The sequence below is a fragment of the Lampris incognitus genome, chromosome 10 (assembly GCF_029633865.1).
Source record: "Lampris incognitus isolate fLamInc1 chromosome 10, fLamInc1.hap2, whole genome shotgun sequence".
Taxonomy (NCBI): Eukaryota; Metazoa; Chordata; class Actinopteri; order Lampriformes; family Lampridae; genus Lampris; species Lampris incognitus.
In genome coordinates, this window is record NC_079220.1 from 9467846 (window position 1) to 9478347 (window position 10502).

A 10502-nucleotide genomic window follows, 5' to 3' on the forward strand; every position below is an offset into this window, starting at 1 on the left:
GGACTGTCAAGACGGCAGCAAAAATCATTGGCATCGAACTACCACAACTTCATAATATTTTCACCACTCACTGCGAAAAGAAAAGCCCAAAACATCATTAAGGACACCAGCCACCCTGCTCATATTCTGTTCTCACTCTTTCCGTCTAAGAATCGTTACTGGAGCATCAAATCACACACCACCCATCTCACCAATAGTTTCTTTCCCCAGCAGTCAGGTTGCTCAACAGCTGACGCACCCATATGCACCTTCCATTGTTGTTTTACCGTGTACTGTATATTGTGTATATAATGTATGAATTCACTGTGTACATAGTCTATGTTTTTTTTGTGATGATGTGTCCTTGTTTTCTTTGTCCTTGTGTCCCTTGTGTTAAGGCAGAGAGAGTCCGAGCACAAGAATTTCACTGTATTCTAAATGCATATGACAATAAAGCTGAACTTGAACTTGCCTGCAATGAGAATTTTGCAGATGTTAAACCCACTACCTGGAATATAATGAAGTCTATGGTGTTCGTTTGAATACCTGATCTTCGTCCAGCTCTTCATCTCACTCTTTCACTAACACGCCAAGTCCTCCAGCAAACAACATTCCTTCGGTGCTCTTTCATTCACTACTCATGTTAACAAGCTTAATTGATGTCAAAATGTCCATATTTACATAGCCAATATTTTGAAGCTTTTCAATACCTTTTGGTGTTTGTACCACAACAAAAAAAAGCTTAAATTTAATCCTTGTGAAAATGGTGGATTGCCCCAAGAAACTGAAACTATTCATAAAAGCAGTCGTCCTTTCCATGAGAACATAAATAGGAACAATAAGAAAACGATGTCACAAAATCAACTGTGATTCTTTACAGTGGGCCAGAAGGGAAGGCCTGTCTACTGTCTACGGGCCTGTCTACTGTGAACTCCTTCTGCAGTTCAATGCATCAGGTGTTTAAACATATTCCCATGACGGGGTATGATCGAGACGCGAGTAATGCAAGAGCCCATTGAAAGAATGTCAGAAAAGGATAATGACAACATAAAATACCTGTCTGATTACCCCATTGAGTCCATGGCAATATGTGACTGACCATTACCAATCTCCCGAGTGAAGAATATTACTCAGCAAGGTAATGGCATCCCTAATGAGGCTTGGGTTTCTACTCGTTAAGCCTTTGCGGCTCGTGTAATGGATTCAGCGGTACCATTAGAAGTGACAAGCCAAGTCCGGGCACGCGCGCCATGCATCCGAACAATTAAAGTGACGTATTGCGATCGAGCCTCGTGTGGTCAAAGGTCAAGTGACACACTGACCACAGTTGAGAACCGTTTGGCATTTGGCTGAGGAGGGTTAGTGGTGGCTGGCATCGGCGTTGCCAACATCAGGCTTCCGGGGCTTTAGCCGGGAATGCCCCCCCCCCTCCCGCTTTTTCTCCCCAATTGTATCCGGCCAATTACCCCACTCTTCTGAGCCGTCCCGGTCGCTGCTCCACCCCCTCTGCCGATCCGGGGAGGGCTGCAGACTACCACATGCCTCCTCCATGTGGAGTCGCCAGCCGCTTCTTTTCACCTGACTGTGAGGAGTTTCGCCAGGGGGGCGTAGCGCGTGGGAGGATCACGCTACCCCCCCCCCCCGAACAGGCGCACCGACCGACCAGAGGAGGCGCTAGTGCAGCGACCAGGACACATACCCACATCCGGCCACCCGCCCGACCAAGCCGGGGGTAACACGGGGATTCGAACCGGCGATCCCCATGTTGGTAGGCAACGGAATAGACCACTACTCTACCCGGACGCCCGCCGGGGATGTTTGTTGACTAGCCCTGAATCTCTCTGACAGGCTAATCCTGTAGGCACACACAGCAGCAGTAACAACACTACACCAAAAAGGGTAGGTATTAACACAAGTCCCACTTGCCCATACTGCCTCTAGATTTGAGACCCACTGCGTCTACACCGCTCAACTACCAGCTTCCAGTGGACTTGAGAGGTCTTTGGCTTCATATTAGGCATCCAGAACATTTGGGGACCTGTTTTAATCTTCCCAAGACCCATGTGAAACACTGCTGTAGATCAGGCATGCATGGCAGTATGAATTTACCCACTAGCCTACATAAAGTAGATTTTTTTTTAATCTAAATTGGTTTGATGGGTAATCTATGAAGGTAATTGTGGTTATATTGATTTTATGGTTGCTTAAACACTCGGTAAAAAAAAGAAGCAATTTCAATTAAGATTTTTGGTCATTTCAACCAACCTGCATCATTGTCCGCCCACTAGATGGCAGTGTATTGCACCCGCTGCATAATGCAGACTTCCCAGAGAGATCCAAAAGATACGCATGCTCTATCTTGGAAATATCCCTGAAATTCTTATATACAGAATAATTTATAAGCTTGTTTGATTTTTGTAATATAAAAAACGTGCTATGGGAACAATTTGTAAAGTAATACATGATTTTGTCATGTATGACATGAGTTAAAGGGTGTAGGATACTTGGGTAATACCATTTGGAGAAAAGCGAGATGGTCAGCACAACTGATAATCCCTAAATGGTTGTCCAAGCAAACAAGTGTTTCAATTCCATCAGGCTGCTGCTTTATTTTATTTGGTCAAAGCAAAGCGTCAAACATTACAGCAGTCAAACAGAATCAAAAGGTAAAGTTGTGGCAGGAATGAGGAAAAACACAGGAGACCAAGGCGAGTTTGATGTTTATTCCTCAACTCCAAAAACCAACTGCAGCAGGAACAACCCTGCACCAGCGAGCCCGGGAACGTAAACCACGCCCCCAGCTCACAGTCCTGCTGGGTGAGAGGCATAGCCCCCATTGTCCGCCACAAAGTAGCAATTAAACACTGGCGCCACGGGTTTGAGAACTCCCAGCTGCCCTGCAGGTGTCCAGTTTGTCCAGAACAACTGTCTTAACGTGATTATTAAAAATCAAATTTCAAATGAAACTTAATGTAATGTAATGAAATTAAATACCCTGTGATGGTCTGGCGGTCTGACCGGGGTGTCTCCCCGCCTGTCGCCCAGTGGCTGCTGGGATGGGCTCCAGCACCCCCGCGACCCTGAGTAAGGATAAGCGGCTTGGATAACGGATGGATGAAACGTGATGTTTGCAGGAGTGCAGCAAATTTAAATGAGATTTAGGCAGTGGTGTTCCAGGCCGGACAGCAGGGACCACCCAAAACCCCTGATCTCAGCCCCCAGGCCCACACCTTGTGAGCTCCTAGAAACGCCCCTGGTGGGTAGTATGATCTCTCATTCCTATCATACAAATGCCTCGATTCATTCGTGACGGCCTTCTGCAGCCCCACCCAGCCGAATGTTCTGGATATGAACCTCCCAGTAAAAAAAACAAGAGCTGTTCAACCATGACGATGAGAATACATTAATACGACACAGCAGGGTTGCATAATAGCAGTAAAACAAACACTACATTTCATTTTTGCGGTTGCTTAATTTCCCCAGGGGGTTCTGAACTAGGGGTTTTAAGACACAGTGCAGTTTTCTGTTGCAATAGGAGCCACCTTTGGCCGCAGTGGACTGGGAGGAACTTTCCCACGTCTTTGCTTTGACCCTCGAGAGAGCCAGAGAGGTACTTTGACCCTCGAGAGAGCCAGAGAGGTACTTTGACCCTCGAGAGAGCCAGAGAGGTACTTTGAAACCCGTGACCGGCTGAAACCAAACACCTTCTCTCCTGAGCAAAGGGCCTCGGGATACTCTCTCGTGGTATAGCCCCGGTAACGAGCGACCCTGTTTGTCTGTGATCAACCTGTCATGAATGCAAAACAGTCCAGCCTGTGCATGGCTAAACTCCCACGGGGATGGGCTGAATCCGTCACTATGTGGGACTTGGGATCCGCATGCATAAAACATATTTGTTGAGGAGGAAAAGTAAAGATGCCCATCCCCTTGAGATGCACCGATGACCACAGTAACCTCCATAGCACCGTTTTTCCCTTCACCTATCATCTCGGTTTCTATTTACATATGCTCACGCTTAATCGTGGATGGTGTGTTCATTTGTATTCAGAACCACGGAGTCTTCCTCACTTCAGACGCCATTACTTCATGGTTATTGGCACGTTTCTTTGGCCCGTGCAGTCCACTGAGGAATGCGTCCCCCCTGGATGAAGAGCTGCTTTGCTGAGTCTCCTGAGGCTGAATGCTGCAGTCCATCAATATCCTTATTTCTTTTTTTGGGGGGGGGGTCTCCCTTTTTCTCCCCAATTGTATTTGGCCAATTACCCCGCTCTTCCGAGCCGTCCTTGTCGCTGCTCCACCCCCTGTGCCGATCCGGGGAGGGCTGCAGACTACCACATGCCTCCTCCCACACATGTGGAGTCGCCAGCCGCTTCTTTTCACCTGACAGTGAGGAGGAGTTTCACCGAGGGGGGGGGCGTAGCGCGTGGGAGGATCACGCTACTCCCCCCAGTTCCACATTCCCCCCGACCAGGCGCCCCGACCGACCAGAGGAGGCGCTAGTGCAGCGACCAGGACACGTACCCACATCCGGCTTCCCACCCGCGGACACGGCCAATTGTGTCTGTAGGGACGCCCGACCGAGCCGGAGGTAACACGGGGATTCGAACCGCCGATCCCCGTGTTGGTAGGCAACGGAATAGACCGCTACGCTACCCGAGCGCCACAATATCCTTATTTCTGACCCCAAAAACAATTTTTTTTAAATCAAAAATCTGCAGGTTGTTCACAAATGTGGCCGCTAGAATCGAAATCACAAACAAGAAAATATGACTCCGTTCCAGTTTGCCCTCCCTACCCTGGCCAGCCACTCCCGCCCCTCCGGGTTTTAACGCGCTCCTTCCTCCATGTGAAACGCCTCCAGGCGGCCAGGCGCCTTCTGACGCGTCTGCCCTCATCGCGGCCTTTGTGCCCGCACCGGCTCTTCCCTGGAAGGCCATTGTTTACTCCTCCGCGGACGGGATTAACCGTGCCCCCTCTCCTCGGGACGCGCTGTCCGCTTCCGGCAGGGATGCCAGGTCAGCTGATATCCTCCCCACCCACCGCTAGAAACATGCGTTTCACCCCTACGTGCCCCCCCCCGGCCACCCGCAGCGCGCACCCGCCGCCATTTCGATTCTGTTCGATTCTGGGTTGCGCGCGTGTCAGCTGCTGTGTGCGTCCTCGTATTTGCGTGTTACGTTTGGTAACGAATGAACTTTAAATAATGTTTTTAAAAAAAAACACGAGGTTATAGTAGAGTAACGGCACGTTGTGTTGCGCTTACACACAAAAGGGGATTCTGAGTGCACAACGGGACGTCATCGCAGCAACCGGCAGCGAACGATTGAGACGCAGCCTGGAGCACGTTTAAAAGCACCACGTGTGGGGTGATTAAACCCTTTTGGGTGATTAAACCCTTTTGGGTGATTAAACCCTCCTCATACGACGGTTACACACGCAAATGTGAGAGTTGCTGATGAACTGCATTTACATTTAATGAACCACACCAGGTCTTGGTTGAAGAATAGTTGCAGAAGAGCGCCGCTCGTCAGGGTCACATGACAAGCCGGAAGAGACATTATTCGTCTTGACAGCTGACACGCTGGACACGCGCGCGCGCGCGCCCGCACGCATACAGGGAGTGGCGGCTGAAGAAATGTCCCCTCCGCCTTGTCTGTCCTTTCTCCGGGCGCAGCCCCCTTTCCCCGGTGGATCTCAGCGTGGTCAGGGGTGAGGGACGGGGGTTCTCTCTGCTGTTGGGGGAACCCCGTGTGAGCACGGGGAGAACGGGCAGAGTGCGCACACCGACAGGCCCGGGGAGAACATGCAGCGTCCCCTGTAGCAACCTTCCGGCACCGAACCGAGCCACAGGGAGGACGCTGTCCCTCCGCCGGGGGGAGGGGGGGGGTCGATCCCTCCGCACGAAATGCAGTTTCAAACAGATATTTTAGGCAGAGGTGTTAAAAACCCAGTCCAGAAAGTAAAAACCCTAACCGTGTCTTTATTCCATCCATGTATTAAACCAGCTGATTTGGGAAACTAGTCAGTGCAAGCTGATGGTTTAGTACATGGGTGGAGTAAAGACACGGTTAGGGCTTTTACTTTCTGGACCGGGTTTTTACACCTCTGATTTTAGGGAACTGGGCACAGATATCGTCTGCATTATACACACAGGGGATATATTTTTGATGAGATAGGATGTGTTGTTACATCATATTATAAGAGATGTTATATAATGCAGGAAAAGGTTATACAATATGATAATGTATTATATGAAAGACACGCCGCGAGACAAGACAAAGTTACCTGCGCTCTACAAACAGAGCTGTCCAAACATTCCTCCCTATCTGCTCCGCTTTTTCCTCAGGCGTCTTCCGCTTCGTTCGCACGCGCTTCCCTGATTGGCTCGGGTAGACGCGTCTCTCCGTTGATTGGCTGAGAACGGGGGGGAGGGCGTGCAACGCCGGCCGCCGCGAATCGGTATAAAGGCGGCGCACGGCGCGATGGACCCGCTCAATTACAACTCCCGCGGGGACGCGCGCCGCAACTTCGTCAAACTCCCGCAAAACTTCTTCTAGAATAATCGCGCAGAGAGATATTGAATTTTTTTTTTTGTATTCAACAATTTTTAAGATTCGAAAAAAGAAAAGTCAAAGAATCCGCGAGATAAAGTTCAGAGAGCCCCAGAGGAGAAGCGGACATGTCCCTGGACGCGAAGGAGAAGATGGAGGTGCGCCTGGCGTTCATGGGAGCGGCGGGGGTCGGGAAGACGGCGCTCATCCGGCGCTTCCTGCAGGACTCCTTCGAGTCGAAGCACAAACGCACGGTGGAGGAGCTCCACAGCAAGGAGTACGAGGTGGGCGGCGTCACGGTCACCATCCGCATCATGGACACCAGCGGCAGCTACTCCTTCCCCGCCATGCGCAAGCTCTCCATCCAAAACAGCGACGCCTTCGCGCTGGTCTACGCGGTGGACGACGCCGAGTCCCTGCAGGCCGTCAAGAGCCTGCGGGAGGAGATCCTGGAGGTGAAGGAGGACAAGTTCGCGCCCATCGTGGTGGTGGGCAACAAGAGCGACCGGCAGCAGGAGCGGCAGGTGTCCAGCGAGGACGTGCTGTCCGCGGTGGCGCTGGACTGGAGCAACAGCGTCGTGGAGGCTTCGGCCAAAGACGACGACAACGTGGTGGAGGTGTTCCGCGAGCTGCTGCAGCAGGCCAACCTGCCCAGCCGCCTCAGCCCGGCGCTGCGCAGGCGGAGGGAGACCTTCCCCAAAGACGGCAACGGCCGGCCCCCCATGAACAAGACCAACAGCTGCCTCATCTCCTAATACCGCGGGACGCCTCGGGGAGGAGGAAAGGAGCAGCGCCCCCCCTCCACCCCACCCACATCCCCTTTGAATATAAACAACATGAAGTGGCTGTGATGGGGACAGAGAGCTTGCACAGATTGAGCGGGGGGGGGGGACACACACGTTACTGTAGTGCCACTTAACTGGTTTAGACTGGTTTCGATCCCTTAGCAGATGCATTTGGTGTTAGGAAGTGCGGCTGACCAGGGGGCTGCACCACACGATGCTGCAGAATCCACAGAGCAACGTGCACGTGCAAAAAAAGAAGTCTACGCTGCAAAGGAGGCCAGACCAGCCACGCTAGGCTGAAACTCTCACTGCGCCATAGAGAAGGAAATCTAGCAAGGCCCGCTCCTTCTTTTTATTTCTCATGTTAATTTGTTAGTGCAAATGACACGTGATAATTTAGTCTGATTTAATGATACCTTTGGACAACTGCCTTACCCCCCCCTCCTCCTCCCTCTAAAATCACCCAAGCCATCGCTATGGTGATAACTTCTTTGCAAATGGAGCAATGAACAGTAAAAACAGTAAAAGTTGCATGCATCTGGTGACAGGGTGCAGCTCCTAGTCCTCTTTAACATTGCAGTGCAACAACAACAACAACAAGAAGGTTGCAAAGTTCCTTTTTTCTTTCAGGCTCGTTCGGCACTTCTGCAGCCAGCACCCCCGTGGAAAGGTGCCACGAATCTGATGTGGTGACGGGGGCCCCAACAAATGTCCAAGAGGAGAAGGGGAAGATACTGTTGAACAACTGTGCTGGACACCGCCAGAGCGTGACGTATAGTGCATAAGCATTGATAACATTCTCGAGCCGTGCTTTTAAACTCGTATACCCAACTCTGTACATATGGATTGTGTTGTGCTGGTGTAACTGGGGATGTTTGTGTTCAGTTATCTCGGATGCCATTGTGAAACCCTTGACGCGCACGTACGGTGTTTTGTTGAACCATGTAAACGACATTTCACGGGTAGAGTCGAATCAGGAAAAGGTACTTACGCTCGCGCGACAGAAACCCGGTCAACCTCCTGCTTTGGATCTTGCTGCAAACCCACTCTTCCCCAGTTGTAAACTGCAAGTTCAGAGGTACTCAGCATGCACTTTTCAGTTTACACCTAGTACATTATTTTGCACATATTTTGCAATTCTCTCTTTTTTATTTCCTCTGCATTTTTTTTTAATGTCCTTATGTCTTGTATCTGGTTTAAATGTCTTACTATGTGGAGGTGTGTGTGTGTGTGGGGGGGGGGGTTAAATAAATGTTGTGTTCACCATAGCAGTAACCAATGTATGGTCTGACTTACTTATCCTATGGTCCGTTCTGAGGCAAACAGAGCACTCTGCCTCAGAACCACAACACGGTGACCTCACCTCTTCCACTCAGGTTTACTGGAGAAATGCAGCCCAGACTGCGTCCGGATGTGGGCCACTTCAGGCAATGATGCGGCGCTGCTGGCCTTCTTCTGGCTCTGACAAAATGGATGTGAGCCCGAAGTGGCCCACATGTATAATAGCAAATGTGGCCCAAATATGCCAAATCAAATGTGGGCCTTTTTTGGCAAAGATGCGGTGCTCTCGGCAACATGTGATCTGGATGTGACCCTGAAGTGGCCCGTGTGGTAAATGGTGAATATGGCCCAAATACCACAAAACAAATATGGGCCACCTTTGGCAAATATGCGGCACATGCGGTATTGCTATGGCTTGATTCTGGCCCAGATCTGGCAAACAGCAGCAGACCGCCCAAGTGCCATCAGTATGTGGGCCGGACGAAAGTGTCGGTGTCTGGAAGTGTCGGGACGGGTCCGGGCCACAGCAATTTTGCTATCTGGGAACAGACTCTCATGCATGCAAGCACAGTTGAACCTCACTGTCCGCTCATTTACTGATGTAAATCACCTGCACCATGTGGACGCTCCCATGCCTGTCGTTATGAGCCGATGATCAGTTGACTATAAGCCATCAGGAGAGAACGCTTTCTGAGTCTTTCCGTGTGAGAATAACTTAAATAACACAATCATAACTACTCCCAGGTCCAAATCTTACTCTCCTAGGTATCACGCCCCCAAACGGACTGACGGTGAGTGCTGAAATATAAGGCAGGCGATGGCAGCCGTTGTAGAAATGACGTCACTTGACCCAGGAGGACTCGGAGGTCGCGGCAAAGTGGGAAAAGTTTTGCCTATTTGAGGATTAAATAGACCCATTTGTTTACGCAATAGGATTGCAAAATCCAAAATGTATGCTGAATGTCTGGTAGGTAGTGCTCATATAACCCCGGGGAGTTGAACCAGTTCATCTGCATGCAAAGTTCAATGGGAGAAACGTTTCATCGCTCATCTACTTCGTCGGAGACTTCCTGGGATTTCCTTGCCTGGTTTTAATTCAGGTAGAACAACAGAACTGACAAAAGAGACGTCTCGTTCGTTTGATGACCTTTCCCTCCCATAGAAAGTGTGTTGCTCCATGTCAACCTCGGGGTCATTTGCAGTGTCCACGCCTTGTTCTGCACTGCGCTGCACTGCCATCTAGTGGCCATACACATTAAAGACACGGCACATGGGCCACAAAAACCCCAAACCCACCCTCAACGACATACCGGCTAACCACTGAACTTCCCTCCACCCATCCATTATCCAAACCGCTTATCCTGCTCCCAGGGTGGTGGGGATGCCGGAGCCTATCCCAGCAGTCATTGGGCGGCAGGCAGGGAGACACCCTGGACAGGCCGCCAACTTGTGTAAAAAAAAAAAAAGAAAAAAAGATAAATGTCTCATCACTTAACCGAGCTGAATCATACTAGAATGGAAGGGCGTGAAGTTTTCCGAACACAGACTTTCCGAACACAAATCACAGGAAATGGAAAAGGTTATCGACCCAGAAAATAATTTCTTCATCAACTTCAACGACAACTGTCTACACTACACCGACGATCAGTTTAACATGCTGGTCAGCTCAGATCATAACATTTCAATTATCCACATTCACAGCAGAAGCCCATATGCCAACTTCCAAAACATCAGAGAACATCTGAGGCACTTCAAGAATCCATGCAACATAGTAGCTAGTATATCTGAAACATGGATTAGCCCTGAGGTAGGTGTTGACTTTGAGTTAGCTGGATACAAATTGTCTTATAAGAACAGGAGGAACAAAAATGGAGGGGGGGGGGTTGCTCTGTTTATGAGCAACAGC

At 50.1% G+C, this 10502-nt stretch overlaps 1 protein-coding gene across 1 annotated transcript; it reads left to right on the forward strand.

Moving 5' to 3' along the window:
- Window positions 1-6500: 6500 nt before the first annotated feature.
- On the forward strand, window positions 6501-7812 carry LOC130119951 (ras-related protein Rap-2a-like). The gene has a single exon (XM_056288555.1). It carries the CDS (start codon window positions 6659-6661, stop codon window positions 7283-7285), a length of 627 nt encoding a protein of 208 aa, XP_056144530.1. The 5' UTR covers window positions 6501-6658; the 3' UTR covers window positions 7286-7812.
- The last annotated feature ends 2690 nt before the right edge of the window (window positions 7813-10502 follow it).

What these genes read in the sequence shown, in the direction of transcription:
- LOC130119951 (XM_056288555.1), top strand. Translation starts at nt 6,659, where the DNA reads ATGTCCCTGGACGCGAAGGAGAAGATGGAGGTGCGCCTGGCGTTCATG.